At 37.6% G+C, this 16310-nt stretch overlaps 1 protein-coding gene across 2 annotated transcripts; it reads right to left on the bottom strand.

The window, feature by feature from the left end:
• Window positions 1-1735: 1735 nt before the first annotated feature.
• LOC103464815 (delayed-rectifier potassium channel regulatory subunit KCNS2) lies at window positions 1736-16016 on the bottom strand. 2 transcript variants are annotated; one of them, XM_008409184.3, is made up of 10 exons: window positions 15684-16016; window positions 9488-9669; window positions 9270-9403; window positions 8652-8816; window positions 8384-8555; window positions 7533-7616; window positions 7286-7447; window positions 6654-6737; window positions 4722-4814; window positions 1736-3968 (listed from the first exon to the last, which is right to left on the bottom strand). In XM_008409184.3, the coding sequence occupies exons 2-10, from the start codon at window positions 9656-9658 to the stop codon at window positions 3528-3530; spliced, it is 1506 nt and encodes a 501-aa protein (XP_008407406.2). In that variant the 5' UTR covers window positions 9659-9669; window positions 15684-16016; the 3' UTR covers window positions 1736-3527. The 2 variants fall into 2 exon arrangements, with proteins under 2 accessions (XP_008407406.2, XP_008407405.2); XM_008409183.3 differs by having other exon boundaries at window positions 9488-9666; window positions 15684-16015.
• Between the last annotated feature and the right edge of the window lie 294 nt (window positions 16017-16310).

Below are 16310 nucleotides of genomic sequence, written 5' to 3'. Positions count from 1 at the left end.
TTGAATCAAATAAATAACTTATGAGGCTTCTGCAGCAGCTCTGAAGAATTGGAGTAGACAAACTTTTAGATCCCACTACAGAGTAAAGGCTGGAAGCATACATTTGTCTTTGCATGAAGTGTTTTCCTGTCTCTGTTGGTTGATTTTCTCACTTCAGCTCAACTTTGAGCAGCAGGCAGAGCAACTAGGCTCCATGTCCCCTTGACTTTCTAAAAGCCTTTTCTTGTCCCAGCAGAACCTTTGAGACTCTTCCCTTTCCTTCTTCTTTCCTCACCATGTTGAGTTATATCTGCCAAAATAGTTTTAAGTTAATATTTAAACAGCCATCAACAAATCTCATCTCATCTCTCCATCGCCGTTCGGCGAGCTCACTGCTTCTCTAAACCCTAATTAGATTTGTGTGCTTAGAGGACGAACACTTGTGTCCAAGTGAGTCTTGTTTGTAAGACCAATTTGTGATGTTCTGATATTTACAGGGGAACAATTTCTCTTTCTGATTAATTTTACATCTGGGTTGTATTTCAGTGAAGAGTGTCTTTGTGCAACATTGAGGAGGTTTAGCTGTCTGATCCGAATGCCTGACAGTATCTCCTAGGTTAACATTCATTACAGATATAGAAGAACAAAGACTCAAACAGATGCCATTACATTACTCTTGTGGTAAAATACTCTTATAAGAACTAAACTTGCTGCAATAAGCAATTAATCATTTAATTGCATGATAATACTGGGATCAATTCTCTTTTCTGATTAACATTTTTGAAGGGCAATTTTGTTGACAATCCAGTTTATGTAGTTTCAGTTGTGTGTGGCTTTTTGTCTTACTTATTTTTAACTGTCATGTCTTATTTTGGATATTTAAAATACCTTCCAGTGTTAAGTAATCAAGGTTTATTGGTCTGAGAGGTTGAAATTGCATTATTACTTGAAAATATCTTTAAAACAATATTTTTTAATCACAGAAATTACTGGGACAATTCAACATCCAGGTATGCATATAAGAAGGTTTAACCATTTGGGGATGATGCAGCCACAGATATTCTAGCAGAGATTGTCCCTAAAGGCATGGGATAAAAGCCTGCTGGAAGTTGTGCCACACTCAATCATCCATGAAGTAAAACATGAGCTGAGCAGCAGAACGGCTATAATTTCATTGCTGCTTTTCAGACTCACTCAGGTTTCATCTTGTAGTTTTCAAACAAGCATTTGTCTTTTCGGATGGATCTTGGAAAGTGAATTTTCTGTGGTAAAAGGGTTTACATGACCCACGAACAGCAATCACCTGCCGCGAAGTATCGCTTCAAAGCTTTCTTGACTTCTAAATTGGCCAATTATGGCAGAGGCTCAGACAACAATTCCTATCATTAAACCCAAAAGATCATAACCTGTTCATGTTTTTCAGGACTTATCACTTGAGAAGATGGTAAACTTGCTTAGACTAGGCCAGAGGTCTGAGGTGGTCACTGTTATTAAATATAATACAACCCTCCTGGTGTAGTCAGGCCTCTGTACGGTGAAATAAATCTGAATCATGATTATTATAAACAGAAAAAGGAAAACTTTCAGTAGAAAACTGGTCTGAGTAATGTCTGGATGGCTCTATTTTCTACCGGAGACAAACTCAGAGGAAGAGTTGCAGTCCTTTATGCTGCCTCTTCATTCATTCCTTCTAAGCCCCCAACGAGAGACTGTGTCCTCCTCACCTACCCAAGTTAAATAAATCAGCAGAAAAGGAGCAAATCATGAAAACTTTATTAAACTGAAGACGACAACCTTCTTCCAGGCTTATCGGTGAGCAGTTGCCATCGGGTATAAGGGAGTGTTGGCATAAGGAAGAGAGAGCACATTCAGGAGGAGAGCATTACCACTCCATACCCCGATTCCCAAAACACACTGCTCTGCTACAGGGGTTTTCTGCAGAGGTAAAAAGAGAGCTGCTGTGTATAACCCAAGAGGTAGCTTAATAAAAACATGCTGCAAACTCTTCAAAATGACCTCCTAAAATTACATACAGGACATATATTAATTATATATCACTGAATACACAGAAGAATGACATTAGAAATGTAAAACTACACCCCATAAATTAAAATAAAAATCATAGTTCAACAATGTTTGCTTTGAACATGCAAATATTACTTGAAGAATATGTTATCAGTGCTGGTTTTGAGTGATCTATTAAGTTGATTTAGTGGTGTCTGTGTAGCACTGCCAGTAAATTTAGGGAGTCCTGCAGGTGGATAAAGTACCTAATAAGAGTCAAATCCTTTTAATGTGGAGTTTTCACACAGAGATTAGCTGAATCATTTTGAAAAAAAAAAATGATTGCATTTGAGGGTTTTCCTGTCCATTTTCTTTTAAATTTTGTCACAAGTGTAAGGAAAGTCTATTGTGTGTCATGGAGGTTGTGCCCATAAGAAACGTTGAGTGTGTGCCAATGCCAAACCCCTTTTCCAGATCAGTGTGTTACCAACAGTTTGTGGTTGGGTACAACCCATGCACCGTAGTGGTCCCTGTTTAAAGGAAGATATTCTGTAAGATAATTTTTTTAAACTATATATTATGTAATAATGTTATTTCTTCTTAGCAAGAATTTTGCTTTTATTCTCTCATGCAAGATATTTGAGAAATCCTTAAATCTGCAGCATGCGTTTCTTAAAGAGAGGCCAGTTTCAAGGCATCAAATTGCAAAGTCAAATTTCTTTCGCATTATTTGATATACAAAGCATTTTTATAACACCTGAAGGTAACATAGTTACTTAATTGTGCTATAAAATGGCAAGATGTGCTTATAAAATACACATTACGCTTAAATCATTTAAAATAGTAAGTGGTACAAAATAAGACTTGGTAGCACAGGAAATTTGTCAAATTTTTTTATGGGAACAACCCACAACAACCCACCGTTTAAATTGAATTAACAGCTTTTACAGCAGTGAAAGATTTATAGTCTCGAAGGATTGCAACAGCAAAAAAATGTGCAAAGCATATAGTTGAAAATGTTGAATATTCATGTATTCAGTTTTTTTTTTAATTATTTTTCTTAATGTATACCTATCTTTGTTTGGATTTTCTGCTCTGTAATTTCCCTCATAGCCGGTTTAGCTTTAGCAAATTTAACAGCTGTTAGCTGTAGCTTTAGAGCCAAGAGCAAAAAAGATTTCTATGGTATTTTTTATTTACATTACATGTCAGCATGCTTTTTCACATACATTCAGTTCTGTGTAGGCATTGATGTAGATATTGTGTGCCTTTGTCCTTTTTTTCAATTTTCCACAAGCAGAGCCACAAATCCAATGAACTAAAATTCAGTCCTGAAACAGCCCACATGCACATTCAGTGGCATCAAAGTACAATAATTCATGGAAGACCCAAAAGGCTCGCGTGATCCCCTCTTCCAACTTGTCTCCATCACCTTATTGATCCTGAAGCATCAATCTAAGCAAAGCAGGGTCAGTTAATGTTCTCATGGTGTATCAAGTCCATTTACGTTTAAGTTGACACCATTTGCCATAACGTTTCAGACCTCACAGCTGATACAGCTCCTTCTTTCTCATTGTTGATGGGTAAGACGGATGCTCCACATAGCTATAGTTTATCACCCCTCCTTCATCCTCAAAATCAATGTCATCTTCCTCAATGTCGTCAATATCATCATCGTCCAGGCAGCGACTGTCCCCGTCCGATTCCTCATCCTCTTCCAGCTCATTCTCGCAGCTCAATTTGATCGTCTTGCGGTTGTTGTTCCTCACCGACGCCTCCAGAGCTTTCTGCCGGCGGTAAAAATGGGAGAACTTGTTGAAGATGATGGTGATGGGCAGAGCCACCACCAGAGTGCCACCCAGGATGCATCCACTGGCTGCTAGCTTTCCGGCGACTGTGACAGGCACTACGTCTCCGTAACCCACTGTGGTCATGCTGACAGTTCCCCACCACCAGCAGGCTGGGATTGTGTCCAAGCCTACATCCTGAAGGAAAGTGCAAGGTAGAGATGGATGTTTAAAACAGAGGATGAAGCATATTCAACACAATCTGTCTTTAGAGCCAGTGACAAGCCTAAACTAAATTATCCAACATTTTTAAATAATGTTAGCTCAAGGTCAGTTCTCGATCTCCCACCTTGCGTTCCCACTGTGTCACTCCAGCTGTGTTTTGATTTAAACCGTTCCTTTGTAGCTCTGGGTATATTTTAGGGATGTGGGCCTCCAGGAAGCCCAGGTCACTCTGGATTGAATTCACATGAATTGGATTGTGTGAAATTTGACTGGTTTGATTGAATTTGGACTACGCTTATGCACCCAAAATGGAACAGTTTTATCTGCAAAGTGCATTACAATGATACATGTGAGCAACTATAGCTATGTTAACTAAATTGAACTCAATATAGATGTTAGAACTTTGCTCTCTGTCCCCAGTTTCAACTTTGTATGATTTTGAACACATTTTAACTAAAAGCAAATATCAGAGGTTATAGCGCAGCAGACTCTAACAAAGCTGATTGCCTTTGGAGACGCTCACTAACCCCCATGATACAAACACTTCAGGCTGGATCAACGAGGAGGATGAGGAAAATAAACTGTCCTGCTAGCAAAGCAAAAACAAACTGTCGATGTAAGGGTTTAAACAAGAAATTAGTTTTCTTAGAAACTAAATTAAATACAGTATATTCACAGAACAGCTATATAGGGATTCTAAACTACTAAGCATCTCTTAAACTTTACCTCTTCACATTCAGCGGTGTAAGCAATCCCAGAAAAGACGGACACGCCGACACCCAGGTACAGTAGCAGAATTCCCACTTCACGGTAACTGTGCTGCAGAAACAACACACAGAAATGACCCTCAGTAGAATAATTAGAAAAGATACTTCAGCAGAGGTTTATCTGTTGGTTTTCCTGTTTCTATGTTTAGCACTACTTGATTGATAAAGGTTTAATATGTTTTATAAAACCACATTCAAAATTTGCCAGCATTGACAAAAATATCAAGAACTAGGACATTGGAGCTGAATAATGTTTTAGATATATAGGACATAATGCAGTTTCACCGGACATCCATCCATTTTCTTACACCCTTGTCCCTCAGTGGGGTCGGGAGGGTTAGTTTCACCGGACATAGTATGTAAATAAAGCAGAAAGACATTTTTCATATTGTGCATCATTGAAATATGATGGGAGTGACATTTAAATGAGAGGATATCTGCACTGACATTTTATTAGAACTGCCATGTAATCCAGTCTCTCTCCTGGGAAAACACAGAAGAACATCCTCAGTCAATTAGGTAAACTAAAAATAAAATACAGCCTGGACTCATACATTACTTTGATGCAGTAATGCTACACCTCCTGCTGCTAAATATAGCTGATGGATTTCTTATTTTCCCTGTGAGTGAAAGCTGAAAAATACTTCGAAGTTAAAAGGCTACAGCTGGGCCAGATTGTCTTTTTATTGTTCCTGAGAAAATAAAAACCATTTGAGTTCAATTAAACTCCCAACAATAACTGTTGATGCTGGTTATAAAGCAGAACATCTGATAAAGTTTTACTTTTTTTATTATTATTAAATCAGAATGCATTCAAATTGATTGCGTTCTGCAGGAAAATGTTATCTCAGAGCATTTAATATTGATCTTTCCTGCAGTGATGAGCCTCTCTTCCTGATGCAGGTGGAGAAACCATGACTGCAGCACGAGCTACTGAAAACATCTTTAGAGTCAGCATCTCTCTCTGCAACAAGTTTTCTAGTGTCACTGACATCTTTTCTTTAAGATTAGATAGAAGAATGACAGGAGGCATAGCAACACTGTTTGATTTACAGAGATGATACATTTTTCATTAGGAGTCAATGGTTCGCACAGAGCATTTCCAATCAGATTGATAAATGTGGAGAAAGCAAAAATATTAACTGTGTATCGCATAAGAAATATTTTAATTTCAGGAAGGTTAAAATTAAACCGGAAGATTTCTTGCATAATTTTACATACAAATCACCCACTGCTCCGGCCACTAATTGGGGTGAGGAAAGAGCAGCAGACTGTGGGGTCAGATGAATGCAACCAATCTGTGAATGATTAAACCTGTGTACACAGGGAAGCCTGTGCAGCAGCACTAGCCTTATTTGACTTGCAGAACGACGTGCATGTGAGGTTCTCTCATCTCAGTCAGTAATTACTACTGCCAGCTTTAACTATGTATGGATGGACAACTGCCTGAATGACACTGAAAGCAACTACAAAGTGCAACAGCAGCCCACTTGTTTGGCTCCAGATTCTTACAATCTGATCAAGAAAAAAAAAAAAAAACAGTCTGAGTGTGTCAGCTTGTGATCTCAAGGCTTTTCATTGTAGCGCAAATAAATTAGCTCATTATGCTGGACTGAAACCTCTGGTTCAGTACCACAAAAGACTACAATCGAGCTTTGTGTTTAATTGTTAGTGTAAACAAGTGAAATAAATGGTTGAAACATAATAAATCTATATTTTAGTATTACAGTAACAATAGAGAAAGCAACATCCATCTTGATTTTCAAGTTTAATTCAACAACAAAAAAAACTTTTCAATGTTACTTTAGTTGACTGGCCTCATTATGTATCAGATTTCTTTAAGAGCCAAATAAATGTTGACAAAATCTGCAAAAATATGAAAGAAGCTCACCCGAAGTGTTGCTCCCAGGGAGCGCAGACCTGTGGAGTGTCGGGCCAACTTCAAAACTCTGAAGATCCTCATTAACCTGAACACCTGGGAGAAATAAAAGCCACAAGTCTCATAGAAAGAAAATGTTTCTGTGACTTAAGTCACACAAACATGCAAGGATGAACAACAATCCGGCCGTATTACAAGTTCCAGTTTCAACTATTTTTAAGATGTTTCTTTCAATTACTTAAAGGGGCATTTTGAGCCAACTGTGGAGGCTGATGTCATGTGCTACACAGTCCAGTTCATTTTTACACGTAAAAAAAAAAACATGTTGGTTTTTGGACAGGTTGAAATGAAGAAAAATCTAAAAGCAATGATGCAGTTTGAATTAGAAGAGTTGTCATCACCTCCTCTACCGTTTTGAAAGCAATCTCTCTGTCACCTTGGTGATCCAGAAGGAAGAAATGTTTTTACAGATAGAAACATGCCACCTTATTTTTCTTTACAGGTCTAAAAATGTTAAGCTCAAAATAGGATGTTTTCCTAACGTTAGTCATCCAATTTGTTTGCACAGAAATCAAATCCAACACAAAACTGACGTTTTTTTCTGTACTGTAATTTGAGAGTAAGAACGGATGAACACCAGTAACCTGTATTAGTCGCCCCAGGTCTCCCAGTTCAGACTCAGATCCCACAGTCAAGTCAAAGATCAGGGTGATGTAGATGGGAACCACTGACACCAGGTCGATAATGTTGAGTGGGTGATGGAAGAACTTCTTCCTGTTTGGAGCGAGCAGCAGCCGCGTCACAACCTGAGGTCAGAAACAGACTCTAGCTTTCGGTTTCTACCAGCACACATCGCCTGCGTCACAAGCCATTTTGTTTGCGTGTCCTCACCTCAAAGGTGAACCAGCAAGTACAGAACACCTCGAGAACTTGGGTAGTTTTATCTTCAATCAGCTTTCCATCTGAGTCAAAAGTCTGTTAAAAGAAAAAAAAGATCTCTTGACCATTTGTTAAAGCATATTATTTAAATTTCTTTTTTTATTTACCATCCTACCTAATAAACAGCATTTGATAATAAGTTATACCAAACAGTTGTTGCTTTTCTATTTTTTTTTTTATTCTTGCAAAATAAAGTCTTTGATTTCTATCTTAGCAATCACTTGCATTGATGTACTTTGGCTTCAGACACCTAGCAAAGAAATATATGTTTTTTTCTTGGTGGTTGTTCCATATTTCTGCAGTGTGACTTATCGCTTGCTGCTTTCAGTTTGTTTGAAATATTGATAATTACACTTTTGTGAACTCATTGGGAATTTTCAGCTTTGGCTTTGCAAAATGCTTGCTGCCCTTTGTCGACCACACACTCCCTCCTACCTTTGATTGAAAATGAGATCACAGTGTGTCTGAAGTCTTAAAACTCAGCGGGCCTGAGTAACATCACAAGATGTGTTCACAATATGTTATCCTGTGCTTTTCCCCTGAGAACTAAATTAACATGAAGCCTTAATCTGCCCCAGGCTGTCCTCTAGGTGTGTTTCCACTTCACAGCTACCAAATGGGGATTGAAAATTTAAATATTAGAACTCGTCAGTGCATTACAACCATAAGCATCAAGAATACTTGAGTTAAGTTTTTTCAATTGCCCGCATAAATGTTTGAGTTGTAAGTCAACAGATATGATTCTATAAGCGCCTTCTTATCATAGGTACAACCTATAATCTCTGAAGCTCTTCCGTACCAACCTGATACTCTGGGATGCTGTTAATGCACATAGTGGCGATGGATGTGAGCACCACTCCGATGGAGAGCAGACTGAAGAGCTTGCTCGGGATGGAGTATCCCGGGTTCTCCAGTGTAAGCCACAAACACTTCTTGATGTTCCCGTAGCGAACCTCCTGGAAATGCTGCATGTCCCTGTGAGGAGACAGGATGACAGGAACTTAAAGGTTAACAGCAAAACGAGAGTTTCAGAGCCGGATTGAAAATGTACATATACTGCAAATGTCTGACTTGTTTAGATCAGATATCTCGTCCACAGATGTGTCGACACTGCTGACGTCGCTCTCGTCATCCCAGCTCCGGTGTCGACCTCTCTCCAGCTTGCGGTCATGGTAACGATAACTACAGCAGGTGTCCAGGAAGAACTCATTGATGCCCCAATACTCTATCTCTTGACTTTGTGGAGGGGAAAAAACACCAAATCAACTCCATGCCACAAATATTTGAGATACCAGGTGAAAACCTCGAAAAACTTGAAGAATCTCTTTAACAAAATTTTAATTTACATTAGTTCATTTGTAAAGTTTCTAAGGACTTTCCTTGACTTCTAATCTGATGTTTTTAAAGAAGAAAAGGCACTCAGCTACACAACAAACACATTAGGACAGTCTTAACAGAAGACCAGCCTCTATATTTGCTTACAGTGCAACATACTAAACCACAAATCCTGTGCATGTGCAAGAAGATCTCAATTACTGTAGCTAAGATTGCTTATGCAGCACCACTCTACTTGGCGCCTCATTAAAACAGGTAAAATGTGGAGCAATTTGCAAGCAAATTAAATTAGCATAAATGTTGTTTTTTTTTTGTGCGACATGAAGGATGATGTCATGGTGAGATCAAACGTACCTGAAGGAGAACACACAGAGTTCCTCCATCACATGAAGTTTGCCAGTCTGGTAAAAGTGGAGGACATACGGGAACAGACCTGGATTTCTATCAAAGTAAAACTCTTTCTCTTGTACGTCATAGTCATCACACACCTAGAGGAGCGAAGAGGATAAAATGAAGGTTAAGTTCTGTGTCTAATTATTTTGTCATTCTGTCTGTTAAAGAATTGGACCCACCTGCAGTATGTCTTCCTCTGAATCGCACGCCAGTAATTTTCCCAACCTGGTGTCTGGGAATTTCTTCAGTGTGCTGGAACAGAGGCTCCTCTTCAGACCGCCGACATTCACATGGACGAGACCCTCTTCAGAGTCCTGATGGATCCAGCTGGGCAAAGACTCCTTCACCATGGTGAAATCTGCTGAAGCAAAACAGAGATTAGAATTAAACAGTAGTGATGCCGACTAATTAAAACTATAATAAAGAGATCACTGATGTCTGTTAAATATCACTTTCAATTCAGATGTCTGTTTTCTATCTCGTATTCACAGAGCAGATTTGGTGAGTAGGTGTGAAGTGGGGTGAAGCATGATGCAAGCTTCCGTTATTATAAACCCGTATCAATGCAGGTTCTGCCCAGTTTGAGGGTTTGTGTTTTGAAAAGGCCAAAGCAGACTAAAGTAGGTTCTTCTTTGCAGACAAATTGCAAAACCATCTCATGAAAAATGGTTGGACATTTCTGACCTAACTTCTGGTTTACGCTAACTGTAAAATACATAAGCTAGTTTAAACCAAAAGTCTATAAAGAATATTCAAACCTCAAAGCTTTTTTACGCTTAAAAAGTTAGTTAGCCCATTTTGACCAGGTGTACAAGCTCTGCTAAATGCACTGAAGAAATGCATGAACATTTCTGCTGTGTTTTTTGGAAATAAAACTCAGTATACTTGGTCCATTGGTAACTTTAAAAAAGAAAGTTTGCCTTGGCTTGTAATTTTCATCAAAATGTAGCAAAGCATGGTGTGGGAAGTAAGGAAGTAATAACTGGAAAGATTATTAGCTGTGACTGAAATAGAAATGAACACTTTGACGATTGCTATACGGTTCAATCATGAGTCCCATTGCTCTGACTGCACTCATTTCAGAGAGAAAACATCTGAAAACAAGGGAACCGGGGTGATGGCGGTCTCCTGCTGCATTTCTGGATACAGCAGCTCATTGTGATGATGAGACGTTTGTGTGTCTTTCTTCTGGCTTTAAAAAATAATGAGGTAGCCATGAGATACATTTTTTGTTGTTGTAATCTTTGCTTCGTTTCATACTGGCAATTTAATGATCTTTTTTTTTATGTGTTTCCACTGCAAGTGATAAAGAGCTCGAAACTTTAAAAAGCTGTCTTTTCTCTTGTAGTTTTTGCTTCTTGGTTTCAAAATCACAGCAGGAAGGAAGGTTAAAACAAACAAGCATGGGTGGACTTTCAGAGGAAATTATTTACCTCTGAACCCTCACAGTAAGTTTGAATAATGGATTTTTTTTTCTGCTGTCTGATAATAAACCTTGAAGTTTGCATTCACATTTATAAGGATGTCTTAAAGAAGCCAAGGAGAGTATTTTGAGATATTTTGCTTTCTAAGAGTAAAAGAAGATCAGAAATTGAAACCCTCACCACAAAGGTTTTCAAATATAAACATAAATAAAACCACTTGGACAGCAATTTAAACCTCAGTTGTGTTTGACCTAAATCAAACACAACAAATATCAAAAAGGAACAGTCACACACATACCATATACAATATGTCTGCTGTGAGAAACCTTCATACTTGTATCAGCTTACTGATATAATTTTTCCAAGGAGATGCAGTTACCAAGGAGCTGCTTTTAAAACACAAACCACATTCCTCCAAGAAGAGTTCAAATAACAGTGAAATGGAACAAAATTATCCATTTCTTCTGCCATATAGTATCATGAATCTACTCACTGTTATAAACAATTTTCCAAATGTAAAATTTGAATTATTTTGAAACTGCTTTCTTAACTGTTTTTATTGCCTCCTACGATATAAGTCTTACCACTTCACATCACATCTTTATTATAGCATCAAATGTGCACTGTTTAGTTTATAAAATGCTACAAATAATTTAAATTATCATTGTCTGACAATGTATGCTAGGGTGTCAAATGGTACTTTGTAAATGTGTTCATACCTCGTAAGCCTCCTCACATTTTAACTAAAACCATTAAAGAATTTATTGGGATTCTAAGCGATAGACCAACACAGAGCAGCACATTCTTGTAGAGGGGAAAGAAAAAAGATGCATGTTCTTTAAAATTTACTATTGACAAAATCTGAAAAGTGCAGAGTGCAAGTGTTTTCAGTTTTCTGTGGGTTTTTGGGAATGTTTCATGCAGTTTTGCAAAAACACATTTACGCTATTTTCTTTTCCTCATTTAGTTTTAAAAAGGGACTCAGATTTAGTCAGGTTTGGTTTGAATCCCTTCCTGGGGTTCTTCTGCATGAAGTTAGCATGTTCTCACCATGCAGGCATGTGTTCTGTCTCCAGCTTCCACCCACAGTCCAAAAGAATAATGTTTGTTCATTTGCTCTCACTATATTGACATATAGGTGTGAGTTGCTGTGTGTATGTTTGCTTGTTTGCATGTCTCTATGTTGCTCTGTTATAGACATGGGCACCAGCAGCCCCCCGTGACCCAGCAAGAATAAGCAGGTAGACAATGGATGAATGGCTGAATCTTTGCATGACAGTAGTAAAATAAATAGGCTAATATAGGATTTTACTCTAAACAAAACTGTGTAACTTTCTCTAGGTGATAAGGTTGCAAGAAATTTTTTCAAAAAACAGTAGATGCATCAATAACTCCTACACAGGCTAATTTACTGCACTCCCAGTATAAACACCCACACAGTGAATACACTCTGACGGTGAAAACTACGCAGTAAGATCTCCCACCAGATGAATTAATTACAATGTTCATATCAAACTTTAAAGCTCTGCAAAGGATTATGATATTTTCACTCACTCACAGATTGACAGAAACTCCCATTCCTCCTCCCATTATTGCCTGAAACACTTTTCACAATATGAAGGTAAAACCTCCGCCATAGGAAAAAAACTAATTCAATCCAGTTCGATCAACATTGCTTAGCAACAAGTAAAGTTTCAGTCTCTGGATCTCTGTTTCAGTAGCTGTCTTTCTTGCAGACAATCTAAGATTTCACTAAAGAAATACGTTGAAGATAGTGTGAAGCTAAGTGAGCAATACTCTTACCTCAGATTTGTTAACGCTTAACTTTCTGTTATCAAAATCAAATATTTATTGTATTGTTTTCCACATTTATTCTGTTACTTCTGAGTGATGTCTGATCAGCAGCTCCAAACTCCAGCACTGACAGGAGCTTTCCAGAGTCCGCTCATAGCTTCAGGTAAAGTGCAGCTAAGATGTGATCCCCTAATGCTATAAAGTCTCTAATTGGTGGATTTGTAAAACGGCCTGAGGACTCCAGTGTAAGCCTAATGTGAGCGTAATGGTATTTTAGCCACAGTGATCTGACTTAATTCGTTCCTGAATCTTTCTCTTTCTTCCTGCTGGTATTTAATCAGATCTTCCTGAGTTATATGGTCACATGATCTGGCATCAGCTAACCGTACTGACATCAGCATGTTGGTGTAAAAATCATGTGTGGGCGGTGTGTTTGTTTGAGGGACACGTAATTAGTTTTTAAAATGATAGATGTGAACAGTGGCTGAAAAATGTAACACCTTACTTGATTTTTGGTTCTTTCTTATTGGAAAGGATTAATCTTTATTTTGTTCTTATTGTCCATTTGTTTCAGTTCTGCATTTGCATTTTGAAGTCTATTTTTTTCATCCTGTCAAATTGGGCTAAGAAAAAAGTACAAGCAGAAAGGACGAGCAAGAGGAACTGGAAAATATGTTTTTCTAAAGGAGGACAATCCAGTTTAACAACGAGAAATTAAGGAGATTAAAAACTGAACAGTCTTTCTGCTTACTGTATAATTTTTTGTGAAGTTTTGCTTCTTTGCCTAACTTTTAGAATTAACACAAATATATTAGAATTGACATTTTTCACACGAGAAGTTCTTTCCTCTAAGTTTCTTTAAAATGTCCTTGTTGTTTAGTTCGCCACAGCAATCGCTCATCCCACACCATTGGCTAGCTTGACCTCAAAGCATCATCCTATTGATTGATCTGAATGTGAGCTCATCTTTTTGTTCAATAAAACAATAACATGCTTGAAATGTTGAATTTAAAACAGCTGCAGTCAACAGATAGTATCTTATTCAAAAGCAGTTGGGTGACTTTAAATTACAAAATCAAAAACAAAAAAACTAAATCCTTGTCTGCTACAGGGAAAGGCATTAAATATTTCACACATTTCGCTAACTCTGCCTCTGATTTGTCAATCAGTTCCTCATGATGATTCTTTCCCTGGAAGCTCGTAGAGAGGAGATGTGTGTTTGGAGAGGCAGAGATAAAATATACAACCAGAACCAGAGAGATGTTTTGCTCAGCTGAGCCATTGGGAGACGCCTGAACAACCTGTCAAGATTTTGTTGCAATTCATGTTTTTGTTTTCATCATTTTTGCGTTGCTGACCCACACTAGGCTGTGTTTTCCTTTTTCCACCAATTCTTATGTGAGAGGGTGATGGATCAAATGCTGTTTTGAAATTTTGATGTTTCTTTACTTTCGTTGGGAACCTTTTATGTAAAGTCCTGGGAGCTCTGTAAACTTTTTATATGTTGCATTTTTAATCAGTAAAAAAAACTTTATGAATATTCAATTCCTTGCTCAATAATTATCCTTTCCAGCTTTTGACAACTAGCTAATAAAGCAAACTTAGCAATGATGTCCTTTATTTCTTTCTTTTTTGCCCATTCATTTCTAGTTTCCAGTGTGTTCCTTCCAGCAGACATGCTGGGTTGTGGCCATGTCTATGTCTTTTATTTCATTTACATTTCATTTTTTTGCCAACAGTAAAGTATTGTATCTTACTTGAGAACTTTGGTGGGTCTTAATTAATTATTTGTTTCTATATAAAAGTAGAACAAAAAACAAGCAAAGACTTCATGGACACTCAATTCCGCTTGATTTAACAGTTTCAAACAATTTAATTTAAAATATTCAATAAAATCTTTTGGTTTATACATAGTGAAAAGAAACTTACTCTTTATTTTTTGACCTAGCAGTTATTCACCTTGACCTTCTGCACCAACTCATAGATCAGGGATTTCAATTTCTCTTTGCTCTGATCGGTGATCAGCAGGTCAAATTCTGAAAAATATTAGATGTTTTTTCTATTTTTCAACTAAAACTTATCAGCATTGTTGGCCCATACAAATATCAACTGAAAGTAAGTTGGATGAAGTATTTTCTTTTCCTCTTTAATTAATAAAAAATAAATTAAAAAAAACCTGGTAAAGGTTTACAACAAATGCTTTAGTAAGTGGAGATAATCTTTTCTTCACTTTCTCTTGGAATCCCTACTCTACTAATTTCTACATAAATGTAACTTCAATTATCTAAGAGACAGAGAAAAGTGTTGCAGTCTTTTTTTTCAGCCAGCCTACCGGCAGTGTGCAGCAACAGGTGGGGAAGGAATAGACCTGTTAAAACCCCACTGGTAATTTATTGTAAGAACTCTTTATGAAACTGTTGCATTTTCAAATCTTGATATTGTTAACCAGCCTATGCCTGCTACAAACCAAGCCAAAACTGCATTTATCTGCTTCAGGATTTGTCCTGAAAGTCGTTGAACAATTGCTGTCTAAATTAAGCAATCGTGTAAAAATGTTTAGCAAAGATTAATCTTTAATTTAACCTAAAAAAAAATCTTGTTTAAAATGAAAACTCAAAACCTTTATGGCTTTTTCCCTTTTATAAATTAATTTACCTATAAAAATCCTGAGTTCGTAATTTATTCTCTCCTATGCCAGTATTATGCTCGTTTTGCTGCAGTACTCCAGTGTTGTTCCAAAGTAGGATTTAGCTTGAGAAACATCAAGATTAGTGTCTACACTTGTGTTGCTTTCATTAAAACTCAATTCATTTTACAGCCGTTATTGTTATTGACAATTGCGAAGAAAATGTAATTAGTTTCATAATTTATAACAAGAAAGCCAACAAAGCCAATTAACTGTGGGACAGAACGAGTATTTGTGCGTGATGATCTTTTGATGAGCTCCCAGCGGGGCTCATCATGATGGAAACAGAAATAAAGTTGATCTATAATTCAGCACTTCTGCTTGAAACCCAACTATCCAAAGAAGCAGCTGCAACAACAAACTACTGTAGGGTGGATCAGTGCTTAGCAGTCACCGAGCCGTGTTAATAATGTTTGAATGGATCGTCTTAAAAGCTCCTGGTTTCACTGAGAAAAAGTCTTTGTTACTTACTTCTGAGTTTTCTGACGACGCTCCTTCATCACCAGAATAACGTCCTCATCATCAAATGTCAGATTCACCCCATGACGGTTTAGTGAGTTTTATCCTTACTTATCCAAAAACGATCAAATCTCAAACAAGTAGAAACAAAAACACAATACAAGACGACTTGTTCTTCTGAGTAAAGTGAGCTTTTTCCTTCATCTACAGCTAAAGACTCCTGAGAAGAGAATCCATTCAGCAGGAGGGGTGCAGGTTTCCTCCATCTGAACTACGGCTCGTTCCCGACTCTCTCGGTGGGGAATCTTCGGCTTTTCCCGTCACAATCCGGAAAAAGAAGACCCGTCTCCAAAGAGCGTATTGCCTCCCAAGACCGTAAGCTATTCTTACGTTTCCTCGTGGTGTATTGGCGACACCCCGTGGTTTTTAATAGAACTATTCCTAAGTAGAGTTTTTGTTTTGTTTATACAGTAGTTGGCACTGATCATTTTGTTAGCTAAATTGATCATTTTATTATTGTGTTGTTGTTGTTGTTGTTGTTGTTGTTGTTGTTTAATAAAAGTTAACATCGTAGTCATCTAACACTGACACCCATTAAACAACTCAAGGTGTCAGCTTTATTTTTTAACCAATTTTCAC

Source organism: Poecilia reticulata, chromosome 5 (genome assembly GCF_904066995.2).
Source record: "Poecilia reticulata chromosome 5, P_reticulata-male-v2, whole genome shotgun sequence".
NCBI lineage: Eukaryota > Metazoa > Chordata > Actinopteri > Cyprinodontiformes > Poeciliidae > Poecilia > Poecilia reticulata.
The sequence above is the reverse complement of the archived record's forward strand: the minus strand, read 5'-3'. Positions and strand labels throughout refer to the sequence as shown.

What these genes read in the sequence shown, in the direction of transcription:
- LOC103464815 (XM_008409184.3), bottom strand. Translation starts at nt 9,658, where the DNA reads ATGGTGAAGGAGTCTTTGCCCAGCTGGATCCATCAGGACTCTGAAGAG. An exon ending in CAGAGGAAGACATACTGCAG is followed by an intron (nt 9,404 to 9,487) that starts GTGGGTCCAATT and finishes TCGCTCCTCTAG; the next exon opens with GTGTGTGATGACTATGACGT. An exon ending in CTCTGTGTGTTCTCCTTCAG is followed by an intron (nt 8,817 to 9,269) that starts GTACGTTTGATC and finishes CCCTCCACAAAG; the next exon opens with TCAAGAGATAGAGTATTGGG.